At 39.8% G+C, this 24,417-nt stretch overlaps 1 protein-coding gene and 1 non-coding gene across 3 annotated transcripts in view; both read right to left on the minus strand.

Annotated features, from left to right (window-relative positions):
- MYOM1 (myomesin 1) overlaps positions 1–11,999 on the minus strand; it is a 118,352-nt gene extending 106,353 nt beyond the window's left edge. Inside the window, exons 1-2 of one of the 2 annotated variants that reach the window (XM_043889108.1) lie at positions 11,764–11,999; positions 7,508–7,832 (exon numbers count right to left, since the gene is read on the minus strand). In XM_043889108.1, the coding sequence (XP_043745043.1) occupies positions 7,508–7,806 (299 nt within the window). In that variant the 5' untranslated portion in view covers positions 7,807–7,832; positions 11,764–11,999. The remainder of the gene's footprint in view (positions 1–7,507; positions 7,833–11,763) is intronic. The other variant, XM_043889107.1, reaches the window with a different exon arrangement.
- Positions 12,000–24,310: 12,311 nt separating this feature from the next.
- On the minus strand, positions 24,311–24,417 carry LOC122685129. Its single transcript, XR_006338293.1, has one exon. It is a non-coding gene; the product is annotated as a U6 spliceosomal RNA (small nuclear RNA).

Genomic DNA, 24,417 nt, shown 5'->3' on the forward strand with positions numbered 1-24,417 from the left:
CACTCACAATTCTATCAAAAAGAATAAAATATTTAATAGGAACAATTTTAACATAGAAGTACAAGACTTTACACTGCAGATTACAAAACATTATATGATAAGTGAAACAAAAATCTAAATAAATAAATATCCATGTTCATGGATTGAAAGAGTCCACACTGTTAAAACGGCATATTTTCCAAAACTGATTTATGTTTTCAACAAAATTTTTATCAAATTACCAGAAGACTTTTCTCTTTGTAGAAATTGACAAGGTGATCTTAAAATTTATATGGGAATATGAAGGAACCACATAGGCAAAAATTTTTTTGTAAAAGAGGAACTCAGTTTGAGAACTTAATCCACCAATTTCAAAACTTTTTATAAAGCAGCAATAGTTAAGAAAGTGTGGTACTAGCCTAAGGACAGGCATACAGATCAATGCAACAGAATTGAGATTCTGTAAATAAACCTTTTTATTTACAGTCAATTGATATTTTTCTTTCCAAAGCTCTTTTTCTTTTTTTTTCAAAGCTCTTTTTCTTTATTATTATTTTAAAACATTTTATTTTTATTGGGATATAGTCGATTAACAATGTGATAGTTTCAGGTGAATAGTGAGGGGACTCAGCCATACATGGTCAATTTATTTTTCATAAAGAAGCTAAATGATTTAAGGGGGAGAGGATAGTCTTTTCAACAAATGGTGACAACAGTCTATCTGTATGTGAAGGGATGAATTTAGAACTTAACATCACATACCAAAAAAAAAAATTCAAAATGGATATTTCTAAATGTAAAGCTAAAATTATAAAACTCTTAGAAAAAAAAGATAAGAGAAACTCTATGAAGCTCCGATACTCTGGCTACCTGATGCGAAGAGCTGACTGATTGGAAAAGACCTTGATGCTGGGAAAGATTGAGGGCAGGAGGTGAAGTGGGTGACAGAGGATGAGACGGTTCGGTGGCATCATCAACTCAAAGTACATGAGTTTGAGCAAATTCCAGGAGATCGTAAAGGACAGGGAAGCCTGGTGTGCTGTAATCCAGGGGTCACGAAGAGTCAGATATGACTTAGTGACTCAACAACAACAATGACAGTGATGTTGAATAAGTCAAATTATGCTTAGACATAACACCAATAGCATGACAAAAAGGAAAAAAATGACAAATAGAACTTCATCAAAATGTAAACGTTCTGGTATCTGAAGGACACTGTTAAAAGAATGAAAAGGCAAGGTGCAGAATGAGAGAAAGTATTTCCGAACATATATCTAAGAAAGGAATTATATAGCAAATATTTAAATAACTCTGACAACTCAATAATAAGCAGAAAAAAAAATCCAGTTTAAAAATGGGCAAAAGATTTGAACAAGCATTTCACCAATGAAGTACACAAATGGCTACCATACACATTAAAAAGATGGTCAACATCATTAGCTATTAAGTAAGTGAAACCACAGTGAGACTCCATCACATACCTAAAAGACAGGGTAAAAATAACTAATGTGGATAAGCTGGAATCCCTGTACCTTGGTATGGGAATGTAAAATGATATAATTGCTTTGGAAAAGAGTTAAGTTGTTTCTTATAATGTTAAACATAAACTTACTACACAGACAAGCTGATATTTTAAAAGGTGCAAGAGAAGGTAGATTTCAAACAGAAAGTCTTAACTTTCCATAATAATTTCATTTATTCAACAGAAAACTTTTTATCCTCTGTGTGCACAATTCTATGCTTGATACTGGTGTGGGAGGGGGATATGAAGATTACATATTAAATTAAAGACTTGTTTTCTGAGACCTTTACTGTCTAGTAGGGTTGCAAATGCTACCAGCCTGATGCATTGTATTATGTCAATCAAAGGAGAAAGGATGGAAAGACAGAAGGCAGGCAGGCAGATAAGCAGAAAGAGCAGAGCAAACAAAAGTTGAATTTACAGGCTTGGAGACAATTTCTATCTGGGACTATCAGGGAAGGCTTTGTGGAAGAGCTGGACATTGAAAGATGGGTAGGTCATCCCAGCATGACACAGAGGTGTTTGCAAAAGCTTGAAAACAGAAGCTCCATTTTCAATGCTGACTTATCTATACATTGCTATTAGACTTTACTGAGTGGCCACAATAGAGCTGAACTCATTTTTATTATTCTACCATTTTTTTCCTGTAAAACTGCCTCTCTCTATATATTTACAACTTGGCACTGCTGTATATGGACTTCCCTGGTGGCTCAGACGGTAAAGAACTCACATGCAATGAGGGAGATCTGGGTTAGATCCTTGGGTTGAGAAGATCCCCTGGAGGAGGGCAAGGCAACCCACTCCAGTATTCTTGCCTGGAAAATCCCATGGACAAAGGAGGCTAGTGGATGGGGTCGTAAAGACTTGGACATGACGGAGGGACTGAGCACTGAGCACTTATCAACTATTAGATGGATCCTCATTTGAGGTGCTCCTGCTTTCTCCTGTTTCACCCAGAAAGGCTGGTGTGGAAAAGGTCAAGTCTGCAGCACCAGTTCCCTTGGGCTCTCAGAGCTTGGGGATCTCCGCGGGGAGGCTCCGTTACACCCACTGCTCGGCCAGCAGTGAACGGAGCTACCGTTTCACCTCTGGGCACCGGGAGGTGACTGCATGGCCCTTCCTCCACCTTTGGCTACTCACTCTATTCCTACTCCTTAAGGGGACATGTCTTCCTTCTCACAGCCTGATTCACCTGCCTACATAAGATTAATGCCATTTTGGGGCATCTTATATCCTCTAAACTTGCATTTAGCCTGCAAAAGAGACTGATGGATAGTATTCTCAATGTAGAACATAACAAAGGAAGCAGAGAGTTGAAGCCTGTCTTTCTGGGCCTCATTATCTGTGGAAGGAAGGGCTTGAATTAGATGAGCTTTTAGTCTCTTCCTTCTTTAGCATTCCACAGTTCTATGGAGCTATGACAAACTGCCAATTGTATGAAAAACTGGTATCACCAGGGGTGCTACTTCTAGTTCTCTCTTCGCAAACAAGCCGCAGATTTACGGCAGTGAGAGTTGAAAATTGATGCCCAGTGAATGTTACCCTCTTTGGACTCAGGGTTTGTTTGGAGGATTCAGAACACAGACCAGTTGCCTTTTTTTTTTTTCAGTTGCCCTTTAAAGAAGTAAAACTGAAAACAAACTGGCCCATTTCTAGGGGGATAAAATAGTAACTGGCTTTCTGTTGTCCTTGGATTTTCCCCAGACTTTCTCCTTACCATATAGGAAGTAATATGGCTCATCATTTTCTTGGTATTTAAGTTCTAGAAGACAAATCCCAGAATGCTACATTTTCTACCCATGAACTATGGTGCCTTTTCCTTATACATGATAGTTAAATCTTTCTTTAGAGAAGAGGCTATATCTTGATTTAGTTGCTCTTGTTTTAGTCCCTCTTGATTTAGTTGCTAAATTGTATCGGATTCTTTGCGATCCCCTGGACTGTAGCCTACCAGGTTTCTCTGTCCATGAAATTTCCCAGGCAAGGATACTGAAGTGGGTTACGATTTCCTTCTTCAGGGGAACTTCCCAACCCAGGGATTGAACCCTGGTCTCCTGCATTGCTGGCAGATTCTTTTCTGACTGAGCCACCAGGGAAGCACTGTAAGGGGTGGAGTTTAATCTGCTTAGAATCAGACAATCACGTGTCTACCATAACCTCAGAGGGTTGAGAGACCCATCATCCAAGAAATATGCTGTGTTGTCCTCTGGAAGTTATTCATTCCTACTTATCAAGCATAACAAAATAGTTCTTTTTTCTTCCCATATTATTCAATACAGAGGATTTTGAAAACACTGGTTTCCATATACCACATTCCCTGTAAACATCTGCCTTATTTCATCCTAATTCCCTGTAATATTGGCCCTAGGAAGGAATCATCAGCTCACACACTGGGCTGTCTGATATTTTTATGCAGATTTTCTAGTGCAGTGGTGGTGACCTTTGTTGAGTCACAGAGTTCTCTGACAATATGATGAAAGCTAGGGTCTCTCTCACCAAAAAAAAAAAAAATCTCATCTTACATATAATTTCAAATCATACAAAACTCTGTTGAAACCTATTCACAGACAGAGGCTAAGAACCCTCGCATAATGGTTGCAAAGTGGTCATGAGTACCATTTCTCCTTTAATCTCTAACAGTATTTGTGAATTATTAACATAAAACAATAGTCTTATATCATTTTTGTTTTCCTGAATCACTTTCTTTAATTTAGTTTTTCCCTCACTGTGACTAAGAACAAAGGCATTTAGAATAAGCCTTCCAGAATTTAATTTACAACTCTTGGCTCAGAATGCAGCTGGTAACCGATCTGAGCTAAAACCACAGTGACACTGAACAAGCCATTGTTCCTAAGATTTAACGGAGGTCAGCCAAGCTGTGGGCACATATAAATCTCCATAGTTTCCACTTTACTACCAGGACGTCCAACTACAAAGCAGAGGCTAAAAATGGATCAGGCCCAGTGTTCACATACATTCCACAGAGCTGCATTTCCAACTCCACACCAGTTTTAATTAACAACACTCTTCACAACCCCAAAAGATTTCATTCAGCAGGGAAAAGTTGCTCCATTTTGAAAAATCAAAAATACAACCTGAAAGAATTATAAAGATTTTGAAATGTTCAAAGAATATTATCTGCACCTGTTAGCTCTAGGTCTAAAAAAGAAAAACTAAAATACCCCCAGGATTAGGTTAGCTTTCTTTTCTTTTACATTGCAATACCCAAAGGAAAAAATATTGGCATCTTCCCTTTCTTCTTTTTAGGTCCACATTTCTACTAAGAAGTGGAGTTGTTCAAACATACCAAGCCATTAACAAACACCAATCTACCTACATAAACACTTAAATAGCAAGAAGGAACAAGATGTAAGGTTGACCATAGAAATAATTACAGTTCTACTTCCTACAGAAAGTTTATTATCTGAGGTTGTTTATAACTAATATGGCTAAGTCTTCCAAAGACAAAATAGAGCAAATGTTTTCTGGATAAAATACAAAGATGCTCAAAGTTTCAATTACTAATGTTTGATATGATTTATCAGACTGTAAATAAATATGAATGGTGTGTATATGGTTAAAAGAAGAATTTAGGAATAGAATTTAAGAAAAAAACCTCTCTTTAAATAACAAATTCATAAAACTCTATAGACTCTACAGCATTGGGGGAATGAAATAAGCTAACATGAGTTAGCTTAAAAATTGTACAGTAATGAAAACACCCATTTTCTACATTTTCTGTAGATTCAGCACAGATGGACTAGGAAAATGGATATTTAAAACATAATCCTCTCTATTACAAGACAGCTGCTTTCCTAAGTGAGATTCTTAAACACATGTATGTAACATTCTTCAGGAGAACATGTGGTACTATCACATAGCACGGTGCCCATTCCTGTTTCGTTTGGAAAGCAGGTCATTTGAAACAAGAGCCAAAAGAAATGAATTCACCTCCTCCCTGACAGTATTTCCATATCTGCAGCCAATTCGAAGTCCTTATGAATATCCCATGGCACACATAACCCGTGAAAGTGGGATTGGAAAACGATCCTATTCCATTTTAAGTGGAATTTCAGAATGTTGCCTTCATACACTGCAGGTAATTCCAGAGACTTTGGTACTGGATGTGCAGAAGCTCCCAGGAGGTCGGCACCGCACCCCCAAAAGCACAGCTGTACCTCAGGTGCTGTTTAACCCACAGGGATACAGGAGTTTCTGCCTTCAGAACCAGTCCTTACTTCTGTTCATACAAACCACTGTATTATGTCCTCAATCACTTTTCTAATTCCTAGAAGTAAACACCTCTCCCAGCTATCCCGACAGATATTTTGTGGACTTAAATTGTATAAGACTTAAAATAATATCTGTTTATAACAAACAATGCAATATATGCCAGACAGAGGAGATCTGAGGCAGCAGCTGGTAACTGACCACACAGCCCAGGAATTCTTACGTTTGGAAGTTCAACAATTCTTTCTGTGGACTATAGATAGACATTTAATAAAATCACATGAATCTTGCAAGTGTTTTTTAATCCCCATGACACGTTTCGCTCGGGATACTGAGAAAATAAAAACTGGCTTGGACTGAGAAAGTACGGATCCAGTCAGCATTCATCAGGCTGGAACAAGACACAGAGAAGCCAACATCAGGGTTCACAGGAAACACTTCTCCCAGTGACACTGCTGCAGTAGAGGGTTCTGACAACCTCTTCTGCATGACCAAAGACTCGCCAAGCAACTTTCTTCTCCAATATCAACAATTATAAGCAGGTTTATTGTTTGAAATTTTATTAGGAAGAATGAGATATTGCCTCTTTGCGTGGAAGACCTCAGAAGCAGATTCAGTTCTCAGCCCATGTGCTGGGCTCCATCTAAGAGATTTCTCGATACAACAGTCCTCATTTATCTCAACTCGACTGTTTCCAAAGCAACAGGACACTGATTCACTTTTTTTTTTGGATTCACTTTTTAGACCAGACCTGCATCCAAAGCCCACTCTTCCTAGAATCCTACTGAAACCCTCTTTTTCTTTTCTTTTTTTAAACTTTAAATTTGTTTTGGGGTATAGCCGATTAACACTGTTGTGATAGTTTTGTGTGAACAGCAAAGGGACTCAGCCATACATATACATGTATCCATTCTCCCCCTAATCTCCCTCCCACCCAGGCTGCCACATAACATTGAGTAGAGTTCCATGTGCTATATAGTAGGACTTTGTTGGCTATCTGTTTTAATGCTTTAAATATAGCAATGTGTACATGTCCATCCCAAACTCTTTATCCTCCTCTTCTCCTTCCCCGTATCCTCCTCTTGGGCAACCATAAGCTTATTCTCGAAGCCTGTGAGTTTGTGAAAGTCTCTCTTTTCCTCTGGTGTGGGGTCTCCCTCATGGCAATGGGTTGATAAATCTAATCCTCTCAGAATATAGGTTTGTTCCTGGTATTGTTAGGCTGACTGAGATAGGGCCATGTTTTTATAAAATGCACTGGCTAAAGAAAATATTTGCTGCTTGAATAAGAGTTTGGAACTTCGACGCTGGCTTTCAGATACAGAAAGAATAGAACACATCTCTGCTGCAGTTTGGGTTCCTGTGGTCTGTGAATTTTAAATCCTATTCTCATCTAAGTTGAAAGTTGTGAGGGCCAGGAAACCTGCGGTGAGTGTCGGAAATGAGATCTCCCAACTCTTCTGCTGCTGAATGTTGAACACAACCTGTGGCAAAACTTCTCTGCTTCTAGCAATATCGCAGTTGGCAATTCAACCAAGACACCCCAGGGTGACTGCGAAGCTCTTTGTGAAACTCAAGCAAGCAAGGGAAAGGGGAATCCAAGACATAAGTCCCAGGCCTGCCAAATACAAGTTTAGGCCTTGCTCCACACCTGGTTTAAAGGTAGGGCTGCCAGACTCAAGAAGAAAGGAAAAAGTAACCTGGGGCGTAAGGCGGGGCTGGAGTATTCAGAGAGCTCGGCTTTGCCCCAAGTTTGTAAGGCTGCTTTGCACCTACCCATGGGAGTAGCCGTAGTCGTAGGCTGACGCCGCCTTGTGACTGGCTGCAGAGGAGAGGGCGAACTCGGAGGCCCGGGAGGCCTGATGCTGGTAGGATGCGGCGGACGCCTGGCTGAAGGCCGCTGACTCCTGGCGGTGGGCAGCGGAGGAGCGGCTGCTGTAGGCGGTGGAGCCATGGGTGTAGATGGCTGAGCTTTTCTTCTCCTGCTGGTACTGGCTCATGGTGGTGCTGAGGTCCCTGTTGCGGTAGCTGCGGTCATAGTGCTGGTGAAGTTTCTGATAAAACGGCAGAGACATCGTGTGCCCCCAGGGATCCAGGCAAGCTGTGAGAAAGCAACAGGTTTGGGGTGAACTCTTAAGGAACGAACTCTCAAGAATAAGTCATCTAAATCAGCAGGTGAAAATTACTACTCTTTTTTTTCTTCCAAAGAGTTAAGTGGAAAATGATGTGAAGGTTAGTTTAGCTGTTCACTCAGTTAACTCCCTGCTTCAGAGCCCTGATGTACCCCCTTCTATCACTGTGCTGCCTTCTTCTTCTTTTTAAATACCTAGGAGATCTTTACAAACTTTCCCTGCTGTGCTATTTCAGTGGATACATGTAAATGTTCTGTCGTGTCTGACTCTCTGCGACCCCTTGAACTGTAGCCCACCAGGCTCCTCTGTCCAGGCAAGAATACTGGAGTGAGCTGTCATTTTCTTGTCCAGAGGATCTTCCCGACCCAGGGATCGAACCTGAGTCTCCTGCTTCTTCTGCACTGTCAGGCAGATTCTTTATCACTGTGCCACCTGGAAGCCCACTTTCATCATATTTATTTCTAATTTTCTGGCATTTCCTTCTGATGGGGACTTTACCTGAGAGATTGGGTAATAGTGGACAGCCTGTGTCCAGCCAATGTGATTTTTATTCAGCAAATAATTACTGAGCACCTACACTGAGCCTAGGAGATAGATGAACAAAATAACAAAATTCCTGCTCTGATAACCCTATATAGAACCTTATATTCTATTGCAAGTGATAGACAAATAGAGAAAATAAAGTGTAGAGTATATTAGAACCTGCTTAATGCTACAGAGAAAAATAAAATAGGAATGTGGAATGGGATGCCATCTAAGCAGCATCATCAGGGATAATGGTGATGACTGAGGATGAAGGTAACACCTGAGCATGAGAATATCTGGGACGGGAGAAGCATTCTGGATGGAAGACCATCGCATGGGCCCTGGGGGCTTGTGAGCCTGCCTGTTGTATTGTACTCCAGGAAAGGCAAGTAGGCCAGTGAGGCTGCGAGGAGTGAAAGGGTGCAAGGAGAGGTACAGAAGATGACATCAGGGACGGGGGAGGGAGGAGGGTAGTGTCCTACAGGTAGTGTAAGGACTTAGACTTTTATTCTGAAAGGAGTAAGGAATCACTGGAAGGTTCTGAGCTGAGAAATGCTCTTGCTGAGCCTGAGAATAGATTCTTGAGGGACAAGAGTGAAAGTCAGGAGGCCAATGAGAAGGCTGCCATGGACTGAGTTGTATCTCCCCAAACCCGTATTTGAAGTCCTAACCTCGTGACTGGATTTGGAGGTAGGATCTTTACAGAAGAAATGAAGTTAAATTGAGGTTCTAATCCAACAGGACATGATTGCCATTGCTATAAGAAGAGGAAATCAGGACACAGATATGTACATATGCAGAGGGAAGACACAAGAAGATGGACTATCTACAAACCAGGGAGAGAGGCCTCAGAAAAGACCAACCCAGCTGATTCTTTGATGTCAGATTTCTAACCTCTGGAATTGTGAGAAGATAAGTTTCTGTTGTTTAAACCATCTGGTCTCTGGTGCTTTGTTACGGCAGCCCTAGCAAATTTATATAAAGGTCACTGCGATAGTCCACGCTAAAGATTATAGTGGTAGCTGTGAAGTGTGAGAAGGGATCCAACTCCACATGTTTTGTAGGTAGAATCAATAGCATTTGCTGAAAGTTCTGTAATAGGGTATGAAAGGAAGAGAGGAGTGAGTGACAGCTCCAAGGACTTTGCCTGAGTAACTGGAAGAGTAAAGCTGCTATGAACTGAGATGAGCAGGATTGTAAGAAAACAGCAGTTCGGGATGGAAGAAGAGGAACCTGGTTTGAGACATTCTACATTTGAGATACCTGCTAGACACCCAAGTGGAGAGATAAGGTGGGATGTTGGACATATCACTCAGGAATACAGGGTAAAGGTCCAGGATGGAAACCTACATTTGGGACTCACCAGCATACAGATGGTATACAATGCCAAAAGAGAAAAAAAGAGAGAATGAAAGTCCTAGGACTGATCCTGAAGGATGCTCATATTGCCATATAACAAGCCCTCTCAAATCTCACAAATGCATCAAAAAGTATGGTGTCAAGCCAGAAAAATTCCATTAAGAATATAAAGCCTCCTAGTCTTCCTATATTAAAGAAGCAAGAAAGTCAGTCAGCAGTGTAGCAGTTTGCATTGTGAATTTGAGCTAACAGTTCTATTGAAAATCAAAGATAGGTTTGCTTAGCATAGAGAGGGGAGACTTCAGATTGCATTATCTTTCTTTAGAAATCTGTCCACTGACAGGAGCCTATCAGTCATACTGATAACCCTGGATGAAGTCATAGTTTCATGAAAGCCACTCCTTTTCATCTTTAATGCTTCTGTGCATATCCTAAATTGTTTACATGTAAAATTAGTTGTAATCAATTTTTCAAATCTTTTAAAAAAATTTTAAATGAGGACTGAATCCTTCTAAACTTGCTACATTTTTTTGGTCAAGCTTAAAATCTTTTTACTTGAAGCGAAAAGTAGGCATGTATTCCCTAAAGAAGAAAATCCAGCAAACTTCACTCCAGAAATATTTATGTTAAGGCTCATGGAAGATATCGGTCTACATGGCATTTCCTAGGAGGAAAAAAATAGCTACTAGCAAACAACTTTTGCTTCAACCCTTAAATAGACTGCTATTTTCTATTTTAAAATATATGAATAATGATCAGGTATAATGAATAATTACTAGACAAATTTTTATAGAAAAAAGTGTAGACTATATTAATATAGAAGTATATCTAGGCATTTATAAAGATATTCCATAAATTTGTGTAATGATACATAGTATACTGCAACACAGCAAATGTTATTTGAATGATGTCCAAATAAACAATGAATGACCTTCTTGTGTATTATGTTATAAGCTAAATTCAGAACCCAAATAACTTGAAATGCTGCTAATTTTCACAAAATAAATCTTTAAATGTCGTGCCTCAATTCTATTTCCCATTCTCTTTATTTCTATTTTCCCCCAGTATATTTACTTTTATTTACTTTTAAAAGTACTGAATATTCCAAGCACACAGATGATATATTGCAAGTAAACAGGCTTTGACACTATGTCAGCGGAGCTGGTTGTCACAGCTCTGACCTCTGGAACGAAGGTACAACTACCTTCTCTTCATTAAGTAAGTGAGGATTATCCCCCAACACATGATAGCTAGAGTGCGTTGGGAGGGAAGATGGTTTGGTTGTCTTCCATTCCTTTAAAATCTGTGGGGGTTTTTTTCCCTGAAAATAATTTGGGAATTTAGGAAGAAACAGTTAACTCTGTAGTTGTAATTGTGACACAATACTTTTGGACAGGTGTTAGAGGCTGAAAGCTATAAAAATTCTTCACAGAAAGTGTGAACTTTAGGGTCATGATGCAGGGATCTGTGTTGCCTCTGAAATACTGCTTAGCCATTTTCCAATTAGAAATCCCCCCAACGCACCCTTACATGTATCCACATGGCATTGTCAGGGCAAAAATCACTGAATTAGAAACTTGAGACTTCAGAGTTAACCTACTCCTTTTGATCAAACTTGTAATCAGGCAGTACTCTAGGCTTATGGAGGATGGAAAACACATGATTTCCTGTTTGCTCACCCATTCCAGATTTCAACCAAACCACTGAACTGTAACTTGGAAAGAGTACTTGACTCACACTTACAGTTCTATCTCAGACAGCTACTGTCTCTTTATAGCTCCAGGAACAGTAGCTTAATTTTAAAAGAATCTACTGATCTGAGAAGAGCTGTGCCAGCACAAACTGTCACCCTGCTGTTCACATTCCTTCCCTGGAGCTCCACTTTCCCATTTCTCTGCTATTCTGACATCTCTTGGAGAAAACTGCTGAGCTCAGAAGACAGAAACCACACACACCGCAGTGCTGTTGAGCACGTAAAATATCAAGTGCATTCTTCTGCCTCAAGGTCACACTTACCAGTTTGCAAAGGATTGATGGTGGTGGAAATGTTCCGATGTGACCGTGGGGGCTGGATGAGACAGTGAAAAACCCACGTAGGTCGAATCCAAGAAAAAGTTAAGAGTCAGGGCTAAAAAGACAGGACCCTGGGGGCCAGTTCAAAAATAATGCATGTGGTCAGGCAGTAGAATGTCAGAGCCACACAGCCAGCCTTTTATGGCTAAGAGAGTAGATAAATATAGCAGCAAATGGGGAGTGCAGTCCTGAACGGAAAGGAAGAGGAAGGCCCTGGCAGGTAGCTGCCACAGTAATATAATGACGTTCATGCCAGTCAGTGGGTCTGGTCTGATTAAGCTAAACGTAGGGCTTTTATTTGGCTGTATGAGCTATTTTCAACATCATTTTACCACAGCATATTTAAAAGTGTAATGGAAAGAGTGGTTTGTGTTGAGAGCTAAAAATAGGTGTAGTAATTTGATTCCCAAAATGAACTTCATGGAATTTTAATACCAAGATATGGTTCTGAATGTGCTGTTCATAATCCATGAGCAATACATTTAGGAGACATAATGTGAAGAAAGAACAGGGGGCTGACTAGAGGCAAGCAGAGAAGACATGGGTTACACGTGGTGGAAACTTTGCCTTGATGATACCCAGTCACCATTTCTCTCATTTCAGGAAAATTTACCAAGTAGGTCATATTATAGCTTCAAGTTTGAATCTTTGATTCCCTATTCATTAACTGACCCTTTAAGAAGCATCATGTTTTATCTCACCTAAAGTCAGAGTATGGTCACTCTATCTAACAAGAGATTCTCTTTCTTTGATTTTAGACCACTTCACAAATTCAGAGGTGATGTTACCTGGTGTCGAGAACCTGCACTTCGGACTCAGACCAGATCTTGGTTCTAGGCCGTCAATGGCACTCAATAGCCATGTAACTTTAAGCAGTTTATTTCTCCTTAAACTTCATTTTCTTTCTCTATAAAATGGCAATAATAGCATCCAAATTATGGGACTGCTGTGGAGATCAATAATGCAGAGAAAACACTTAACCTAGTTATTGCGTCAAATGAAGACTTAGTAAATGTCAACTACTGTTACTGGTAGTAATAATTTGAAAGCTCATTGTTCAGAATATATGTACTGAGCATATATTCTGTGTGATATTACATGTGATTCATGTGATATTACATCAACTTAACACAGATAGCTTGTATCTATCAAAATATTGAACAGACCCACTATTGTAGCCTGCTTTATAATTCTTTTCTTGATGATAACTACAATTAACACTGTTGAGAGCCGACAAGTGCCAGACACTCTGATAGGCACTTTACATACATGATCTCATTTAATTCTCATATTATCCTGGGAGGTAGGTACCATATCATCCACAGCTAAGGAAACTGAGGCTTTGAGAGGTAAAGTCATTTACCAATGAGCACACAGTTAGTAAATGACATAAATGCCCTTCATTAAAATAAATAAATAAATAAATGCCCTTCATTCAGAGATATTTGGATTCCAAAGGCCAGGCACATTTTGTCATGGATTGTCTTAGCCTCTTTCCAATGACATTTTGTCTATGAGAAACTAGGTATTTTCAAATGGTCTTTCAAGTGCAATATAGGTCTCCACTCATAACTGAGGGTCAACTTGTGAGCTACCCAATCAATGTATATAAAAGAATATATTTCACTTATATATATATATTCACTTTGAATATATTTCAAATTCAACCCAGCATTTGTTTAACTAAATATACACCTCTAACTATTATGCATAAGAACATTTTTGCTGTCTGAAATCCATAGGAGAATTTTCCAAGCTTTATGTTCTCCAAGTATCCATTTGTTCTCTAAACATCTAATACACAATCACACTGATTCTTCCAAGTTTTATCCATCGGCCATTGTAATGGTTCCCAGCGAGTCATTTCTCTAGGGAACATAGTAAGTTTCTTCAAATCTCCTTGAAATAGAAAGAGAAAAAGTAAGCAAAAATAAGAGATAAATATCCATAATACCAGCTAATATTTATTTAATAAGCATTTGCTATATGCCAAGTATTAACTGCTTTATAATATTTTATTTAATCATAACATAAAAACACTTCATGGATTATGATTTAGAGAGATTAATATTCTTGAAGTAACACAACTAGAATGTGACAGAAATTCAAACCCAGGTCTGCTCTACATAGAGTCCAGCCTCCTATATATATCATACCATACTGCCTTACAACCATTTAACTCTGTGTGTGTGTGTGTGTATAGATACATCTTAGATAGAGTATGCCAATAATGTCCATTAGAAGTAAGAACTTTTACCAAAGAGTCTTAGTTATAGTTCCCATATGACACACAACTATTAGGTCAAGATTTGCTGGCTACATATATCAACACATTAAAATATTTACTGAACTTTAATCCCTGTTAAGAAGGCAAAATGACAGAAGTCCACACACGCTTGTGGAAAAACTAAAATATCATTTATTCACTGACACTAAGAATCCCAGTGAAAATCAAATAGTCAGTTTTAAACAAATGTACAACAAGATTTGGCAAAAGAAGTATAAGCTAGAGCCAAGCAAGCCTCTGGAGAAGCGGAGTTTCTGCTCTAGCACCATATGGATTTAGCCTTTTCTAACAACATATTTTGGGTTTCCCTGGTGGCTCAGACAGTAAAGAATCTGCCTGCAATGCAGGAGACCTGGGTTCAATCCCTGGGTTGGGAAGATCCCCTGGAGAAGGGAATGCCAACCTACTCTAGTATTTTTGCCTGGAGAATTCCAGGGGAGGCTGGCAGACTACAGTCCATGGAGTTGCAGAGTCAGACATGACTGAACATGCACGCATGCATATGCATATGCATTGGAAGCATAACAACAGATTTATCCAAGATATAAATATCCAGATAATAAAATAGCTACTGTGGTGTACTGCATAATAAAACTAAAGACAAAAAATTAGTGGTGTTTTGACAAATCAATAATTGTGATTTAATCAAATTCCCTTAAAGATGGTAGTGGTGGTTTAGTTGCTAAGTTGTGTCTGACTCTTGCGACCCCATGGATTGTAGCCCACAGGCTCCTCTGACACGGGACTTTTCCAGGCAAGAATACTGGAGTGGGTTGCCATTTCCTTCTACAGGGGATCTTCCCAACTCAGGGATAGAACCAGAGTCTCCTGCACTGCACTGCACAGGTGGTATCCTACATTGCAGGCACATTCTTTACCGACTAAGCCACCAAGGAAGCCCTGTTTCCCTTTTAGGTGAATAATCAATTAATCTGACTTAATCATGATGCCCTTTCAGATGTGTGATTATTTCGAAAACTGAATGGAATGTTAACCTATTGTTAATTTCAAATTTCCCAGAAAAACATCTAATGCAAAAGACTTTTTTAAGAGTGTATAACTATACAAGTCTGAAGAATTTAAAAATATTTGCTTCCAGCATTACAATTAGTTTTTTAAGAAAGCAGTTTTAAAGTAGATATATCCTCTCTTCAAACTAACTGTAAGGGTTGTGTTGTGGTTTAGTCGCTCAGTCATGTCCAACTCTTCTGCAGCTCTATGGACTATAACCCACCAGGCTTCTCTATCTATGGGACTTTCCAGGCAAGAATAGTGGGTTGCCACTTCCTCCTACAGGGGATCTTCCCAACTCACAGATCAAGCCTACATACATCTCCTGCACTGGTAGGCAGATTCTTTACCACTGAGCCACCAGGGTGTTAATATTTTTATGTGTGAAGCAATGAGTTTAACCAACTGCAGTGTACCCTGAAAGCCAAAATAAATGTACAAATTATATTTAGGCACCTAGAAATTTTGTTTTACAGTAGAAGAGGAAACAGCAGCAAATTATTATTCCATACATGAGGGAATAAGAAAAATATTCTTTGGAAATAAAGTAAAACAAAACAAACAAAAACTAAATTCCAGCTGAAATCAAGAAAGTTTATTTAAGTTGCTGGGGGTCTTAGTTAACAAATAAAACCCATGTATCAATAGTACGGAAAAAGAAAGACCTATATTTATTCAGTTCGATTCATAAAGCATTTATTGAAAACCCAATAATGTATCATGCACTGTGCTATGGTTCAGAGGTGACTAACTCACGTTCCCAAAGTAGCCACTGTGTAGTTGGATAGATAAAGATTACTTACAAATAACTATAGTACCATGTGATAGATGAAATGATGAACACAGCATATAAGGAAAATGTGGATGGTTGTTATATCTGTACAACACAAAACCAAAAGAATTCTTCTCCTTTATAAGATAGGAATCCTTTAAAAGGTAGTCCCATGGCTAAGACTCCATGCTGCCAATGCAGGGGGCCCAGGTTTGATCGCTGGTCAGGAAACTATTAGCAGATCCCCCGTGCCTCAACTAAAGATACCTCATGCTGCAACTAAAATCTGGCACAGCCAAATAAATAAATATCTTTAAAAGAATAAAAGATAGGAAGTAAAGGAGAAAATCTAATATATCACTAATTGCTCACCTATTATGCAAAGCACATGCGGGGTACAGGGAAGCAAAATGACTGACACGGGCCCTGTGGTCAAGAATTTCTAAACACTAAGCAATTTCTCCAATACAAATGCTTTTAACAGAAGGCAAAGCTTAGCTAGATTATTCAGTGAGCTCTTTTAAGCTATAAACTAATTGTATCCTTCCTATCTCAGAGTTGCCTAATTAAAAATTTTATATATATATATATTGACATTTGGCATCTAGTCCTTTGTTCACTGAGTGACTTTGAAAAGACATTTCCCCTCTCTGAAGCTCTATTTTCTTGCCTATAAAATATAGAGTTGAACCAGAATATCTCTAAGGTGTTTTCTAGACCAAACCAGATAAACTCTAAGGTGTTTTCTATCCATCCAAAAAGTAGTTGTTCTTTTTTTTGCCCGCTTTGTAAGCTGACTAGTAACATCCTATGTGAAGCAGTTTTTAAGGGAATAAAAATAAACCCTCCTGCCTCCAAGAATTCTGCTTCTACCTGTTCATTCACGTCTGAAATGCTCTCTCCTGAGAGTGTCATTTTATGAATTTAAATCCCAATTATATTGAAAATGACCCAGAAAGACATTTCAGCACATAATCAGTTAAGTCTGTGTGTGACAGGGCAGAGTCTTGGTTTTCTTGTGAAGAGTGGTGAGAAGAGAGGGGAGAGGAGATGGTTAAAAAGGACTAGAGGAGGGGACCGACGGTTCTTATCAGAAGCTAGATATCATCTAGTTATGAAATGAGCTTGATCTAAAGTAGATGAACTAGATCTAGATCTAAAATTAGATCTAATTCTAATTTTGCCTGTATCTGGGCAATAGCCAAATTAAGCCAATGCTGTCAACATGTTATCTCAGGACCCACGGACTATGAGGGGCCCATGTGAGCTCCCATCCAGGCTAGAATTGCTTCTAGCCTCCCATCTGGGGAAGAATTGCTGGGGCTGACAGCTGATCCTGAAAAGGATCAATCCTGTGATGTGAAGCACTGGCAGAGGAGCTGTTGGGATAAATCCCCACCTCCTGCTCAGACCCCTCTCTACTGTCCTGTCCCCCAGACTAAACTCCAGGCCACCAGGAAGCAAACACATAACTCAGTGGTCTTGGTTTTCTGTGGAATGCTGTACTTGTGGCTGTAGAAATGGAATTAATTTCTATTCTTTACCAGTTGCCCTAGTTCCCTCTCCTTAATTCCCTCCCCCATCACAAGAACCTTCATCCTGCTTATCCAAACCCTCTTCTTCTGTATTTTTTAAATAATTAGTGTCAAGAATTGTGAAGGCATACAATAAATATTACTCAGCCTAAAAAGGAATAAGATCCTGATTCAAGCTCACAACATGGAGGAACCTTGAAGACATCATGCTAAGTGAAATAAGTCAGACACTAAAGGACAAATATTGTATGACTCCACTTATGTGAGGTTCACTGGGTAGTTAAATAGAGACAGAAAGTAGAATAGTGGTTACTACTGGCTTGGGGGAAGGGGAATGAGGAGTTAATGTTTAATGGGCAGTTTCAATATGGAATGGTGAAAAAGTTGTGAAGATGAATGGTGCTGATGGTTGCACAACAATGTAAATGTGCTTAATGTCACCAAACTGCACACTTAAAAATGGTTAAAATGGTAAACTTTATGCTATGTATATTTTCCCATACACACACAAAAAACAGAAAGGTCAGCAATTTTACCCTGCTTATAAGCTAACAAACTAACCTGCTACAGTTTCACTGATGTAACAAGACAGGGGACTCCTGGTCAGAATTAAAGAACTTTATTAGAATTGATGCTTTTGAACTATGGTGCTGGAGAAGACTCTTGAGAGTCTCTTGGACTGCAAGGAGATCCAACCAGTTCATCCTAAAGGAAATCAGTCCTGAATATTCATTGGAAGGACTGATGCTGAAGTTGAAGCTCCAATACTTTGGCCACCTGATATGACGAACTGACTCATTTGAAAAGACCCTGATACTGGGAAAGATTGAGGGCAGGAGGAGAAGGGGATGACAGAGCGGGAGATGGTTGGATGGCATTATCGACTCAATGACCATGAGTCTGAGTGAACTCCAGGAATTGGTGATGGACAGGGAAGCATGGCGTGCTACAGTCCATGGCGTTGCAAAGAGTTGGACACAACTGAGCGACTGAACTGAACTGAACTGATTACTCACAGAAATTAAAAGCCAGAGTCAGCACATTCTTTACTGGTTTGACCACCCCACGCCCCCCATTCTCACAGGGCAACATGAAGAGGGCCAGGTAACACCTGCACGCACACTGGGTTGCATCATGAGAGTGGAACTTTGAGCTTAGGGAACCCAAGTATGTTATAAGCAGTAAGTATGCCCACTCTTTGCTCCAGAGGCAGACATTTTCTTTACTGTACATGGAGAGGGGCCATGCTTGTCTTTGCCACAGAGGAAGACACTTTCTCTACCTTCAAACATCCCTGAAAAGACAGCTTGGAACCAAGGGAAGCCGGAGGCTTGCTTGCAAACGTGCTGAAACATGACTGATGCATGAGAATCACTTCCTAGCAATCAACATATGTTATTCTTACCAAAAAAAGATTTTTTTTAAAGTGAGAAACAGACTAGAGAGCAACAGATATGAATCTCTGGTTTCAATTTATCTTGAATTCTTCTGTAACATTCTTATGGAAGTGTAATTTGCATACCATAAAACTTACTGATTTTAACAGTAAAATTCAATAAGTTTTAGTAAACTTATATAGTTGCACAACCATTACCAAAATTCGGTTTTAAAATACTTCATCAGAAAAGTTCCTTCATGTCAGTTTGCAGCCAGCCTGTGGTCCCTTCCACAACCTAGGCAACCAGTGACCTTTCTGTCCTTATAGTTTAGCCTTTTCCAGAATTTCATACAAATGGAATTATATAATATGTAGTTTTTTGGGTGGAGAAGGCAATGAAAACCCACTCCAGTACTCTTGCCTGGAAAATCCCATGGGCAGAGGAGCCTGGTGGGCTCGAGAAGAGGCTGCAGTCCATGGGGTCTCGAAGAGTTGGACACAACTGAGCAACTTCACTTTCCCTTTTCACTTTCACACATTAGAGAAGGAAATGGCAACCCACTCCAGTGTTCTTGCCTGGAGAATCCCAGGGATGGCGGAACCTGGTGGGCTGCCATCTAAGGGGTCGCACAGAGTCAGACTGAAGTGACTTGGCGGCAGCAGCAGCAGTAGCAGTCTTTTGGGTCTGTTTTTTTTAAACCTAGCCAAATGTTTTTGAGATTCAGCTATGTTGTGGCATGATTCGGCAGCTTACTATTTTTTATGCTGAGAAGTACTGTGATAAAAGATACACCACGTTGGGCTTCCCTGGTGGTCCAATGGTTAAGAATCTACCTGCCAATGCAGGAGACACATGTTTGATGAGTGGTCTGGGGAGATTCCACATACCATGGAGCAACTAAGCCCGTGCACCACAGCCCCTGAGCCTGAGCCACACTACCAAGCCTGCACGCTACAACTGAAGCCTGCGCATTCTAGAGCCTGTGCTAAGCAACAAGAGAAACCACCACAATGAAAGCCTGAGCACCACAACTAAAGAGTAGCCCGCTTGCTACTAGAAAAAGCCTGCAAGCAGAAAAGAAGACCCAGACCAGCCGAAAAAAAATTTTTTTAATAAAATAAATGAATTTTTAAAAAGATACACCATATTTTGCTTATCTGTTCATTAACAAATCAAATTTGCATTGTGTCCAGTTTGGAGCTAGTATGAATAATGTTATCTTGAATTTTAAAATCTATTTTCCTTATACCAGTTCAGTTCACTTCAGTCGCTCAGTCGTGTCCGACTCTTTGCGACCCCATGAATAGCAGCATGCCAGGCCTCCCTGTCCATCACCAACTCATTTTGGTGTGATAGATAACAGAGCATCAAAACACTGGCCAAAAAGTATTGCTATCTAACACTTACGGCTTCTTTGCCAGGTGGTACTAAAAATTGCTTTATACGTATTAACTTTTTTCCTGACAACAGTCTACAAGGTAGGTACTATTATTATAATACCTTTTCACTGATAAGGAAAAACTAGGTACAGAGAAGTTCAGTAAGTTCTCTGGGCACACAACTGAAATGTGTTAAAGCTAGGATTCAAATTCAGATAATCCAGATCCAGAGTTCATATGTCAAACAGCACACAATAGTCTCTTATGATCAAAACAAACCAATTTTGACAAATTCTATAACTTCCTCAAAATTTTAATACACTAGGTACCACTTTTATATTTGAGGCAGGCATATGTCTCCAAGTGTTAACTATGTTCTATGTTTCCTTATTTCCTTTCATACCCTAAGAGACCCCTTGCCTTCCCAAGTCTACACTGAAGCTGAAACAAAGATGCAAAACAAAACACGCTTCAGACTTAGTTTCAAATACAAGCTTACAGAGCTAGCTTTTCCTGTCTTGCTCACTAGGTAAGAATGAACCTAGGAAAAAGAAGAGGGGAAAGACAGGGTAGCTAATAGAACAGGAAAGCAAGGACCAACAGAAGGGATGGGGTGATCCTCAACCTGGAATGAAATGGACCTTTGCTGGAAAGAGCAAGGAAGTGGACATAAAGATGGAATATTTTTCCTTAAAAATGAATTCTAACTTTGGAGACATTAAGTGGAGTGAGTGAAAGTGAAAGTCGCTCAATTGTGTCTGACTCTTTGCGACCCCATGGACTATATAGTCCATGAAATTCTCCAGGCCAGGATACTGGAGTGGGTAGCCTTTCCCTTCTCCAAGGGATCTTCCCAACCCAGGGATTGAACCCAGGTCTCCCACATTGCAGAAGGATTCTTTACCAGCTGAGCCACAAAGGAAGCCCAAGAACGCTGGAGTGGGTAGCCTATCCCTTCTCCAGTGGATCTTCTGGACCCAGGAATCGATCTAGGGTCTCCTGCACTGCAGGCAGATTCTTTACTAACTGAGCTATCAGGGAAGCCCTTAAGTGACGGAAGCCAGTCACAATAGACACATGTTGTATGATCCTATCTATATGTGTTGCTGAGGTCAAATTCAAGGTAGAATAGTAGTTGACAGACTTGGGTGATGGAGTGGGGGAAATGGGGAGTTATTATTTAAAGGGTAGAAAGTTTCAGTTGAACACGATGAAAAAGTTCTGGAGTTGGATGGCAGTGAAGGCTGCACAACAATGTGAATGTACTTAATGCCACTGAACTGTTCACCTCAAAACGGTTAAGGTGGTAAGTTTTATGCTAGGTGTATTTCACTACAAGGTTTAAAAATGGATTCTTCTGATTTGTTACTGTTCAGTATGGACAGCCCACCTTCAGCAGTCCTGGATATTGATAACCCCTCTCCCCTCAAGAGAGATGGGAGACTTGACCACCTGGTCAGGGGAGAACATGAAGGAAGACCTGTGACTCTCCAAAGAGGGAAATCAGCAGTCCTGGTTGGGACTCTCTCAATGAGGCAGCAACGGATACACCACTATCACACCTATTTCTCATCAACTATAAACACTACATTCTACTTTGTCTACAGATGTCTACAAATTCACTCGCAATGCAGGAGACACAGGAGATTCGGGTTCAATCCCTGGGCCAGGAAGATCCCCTGGAAGAGGGCAAGTCAACCCCCTCCAGTATTCTTGCCTGGAGAATCCCATGGACAGAAAAGCCGGATGGGCTACAGTCCATAGGGTAGTATAATCCATCAAATATAAACACTACATTCAATTTTGTCTATAGGGGCTTCCCTGGTGGTTCAGATGGTAAGGAATTCACCTGCAATGCAGGAGGCCCACATTTGATCCCTAGGTCAGGAAGATACCCTGGAGATGGGAATGGCTACCCACTCCAGTATTCTTGCCTGGAGAATTCCAAGGACAGAGGAGCCTGGTGGGCTACAGTCCATGGGGTCACAAAGAGTCAGACGTGACTGAGTAACTAAACAACCTTTCTATAACAATTAGTGAATGCCTTGTACTATTCCACCATAACTTGTTACCAAGTCTCTAGGTGTTGGCCACATGGCTATTTCCAGTTATTCACCAAGAATAGAAGTTAGAAACTAAGAATTAAGAGCATCTCCATTTTCAACTCAGGTCTTCTACCACATCTATATATGTGTTCCCTTCAGAGATGGCCTTTTAACCAACCCCTGGCTCTGTTCTGTCATAGTTCCCCTAATGGAGTTGACTGGAAGAGTGGTTCTCCATCCTTGCTACACGTTAGAATCACCTGAGGAGCTTTTAAGCCACACTCAGGCTCAACCCATATTCCAGGACAATTAACTCTTCATCTCTGGGCATGGGAAAATGAGTATTTTTTAAAGCTCCTAAATGATTCTAATATGCAGCCCTAGAGGAAAAATAATCTCCTAGGTCTCTTTCAGTTCTAAAATAATGAAAGACTCTGAATTAAAAAGAGAGCTATAAACATTTTGCACAAAGTTTTCCTTTCAATGACTTCTTTGGGAAGTATTGATATTTCCCCAAAAAGGGACTATAAATTGAAGGGTATGTTTTGTGAGAGTGTTACTTGGAATAATTAGGCTAATCTATATAATGCCACCCGGGCTTCCCTGGTGGCCTAGCGGTAAAAAATATCCACTCGCAATGCAGGAGACACAGTAGATTCGCGTTCGATCCCTGAGTCAGGTAGATCCCCTAGAAGAGGGCATGGCAACCCACTCCAATATTCTTGCCTGGAGAATCCCATGGACAGAAAAGCCTGGTGGGCTACAGTCTAGGGTAGCAAAGAGAAACACTGAATAAGCATGCATGTACATACCAAATACGACCACCTACCAAATATAAATGTACTCTTCCTTCATTGCTCCAACAATATTGGAATATATAATTTTATTTTAGCAAGTTTAACAGATGTTAAATATATCTCAGAGCTATTTTTTATATTTATTATTTGGTTGTGCCAGGTCTTAGTTGCGACATGCAGGCTCTGAGTTGTGGCACGTGGGATCTAGTTCACTGACCAGGGATCAAACTCAGGCCCTCTGCATTGGGAGCTTGGAGTTTTAAGTACTGGACCACCAAGGAAGTCCCTCTTATAGCTATTTTTAAAAGCATTTTTAAAATTCACAGTGAGCAGAGCATTTCCTTCAATGTTAGCTAACTATTTGGTTTTCCCCTTGTGTAAGCTCTCTTTTGATATTTGCCAAATCAAAGAGGTATATTATTTTTCTTGAGGTCATTATTAATCTGTTAAATAATAATAAAATAAATGATAATTTTAAATAAGATAAAATAGCTACCATTAACAAAAAGATCTATGGTGTGTTAGATACTATGTTGTTCTTTACACATATTATTTCTTACAAAAATCCTACAAAGCAGTTATCATCCCCAAGTTATAAATGAGAAAACTAAGGTCCAGAGGATAACATTACAAAAGCTACCCGAGGTCACATAGATAGCAAATAGAACTGGGATTTGAACACAGCTCCATCTGGCTTTAATTGTCCATTCTCTTTGTTTTTTTTTTCCATTTATTTTTATTAGTTGGAGGCTAATTACTTCACAATATTGTAGTGGTTTTTTTCATACATTGACATGAATCAGCCATGGATTTACATGTATTCCCCATCCCAATCCCCCCTCCCTCTCCGCCCGATCCCTCTGGGTCTTCCCAGTGCACCAGGCCCGAGCACTTGTCTCATGCATCCAACCTGGGCTGGTGATCTGTTTCACCCTAGATAATATACATGTTTCGATGCTGTTTTCTCGAAACATCCCACCCTCGCCTTCTCCCACAGAGTCCAAAAGTCTGTTCTGTACATCTGTGTCTCTTTTTCTGTTTTGCATATAGGGTTATCGTTACCATCTTTCTAAATTCCATATATATATATATCTCCATATATATATATAGTATAAATTCCATATATATGTGTTAGTATACTGTATTGGTCTGTAACTGTATTGGTTAGTATACTGTATTGGTTAGTATACTGTATCTTTCTGGCTTACTTCACTCTGTATAATGGGCTCCAGTTTCATCCATCTCATTAGAACTGATTCAAATGAATTCTTTTTAATGGCTGAGTAAAAATATGGAACGCTTCACGAATTTGCATGTCATCCTTGCGCAGGGGCCATGCTAATCTTCTCTGTATAGTTCCAGTTTTAGTATATGTGCTGCCGAAGCCAGCAC

Source organism: Cervus elaphus, chromosome 27 (assembly GCF_910594005.1).
Source record: "Cervus elaphus chromosome 27, mCerEla1.1, whole genome shotgun sequence".
NCBI classification, from domain to species: domain Eukaryota; kingdom Metazoa; phylum Chordata; class Mammalia; order Artiodactyla; family Cervidae; genus Cervus; species Cervus elaphus.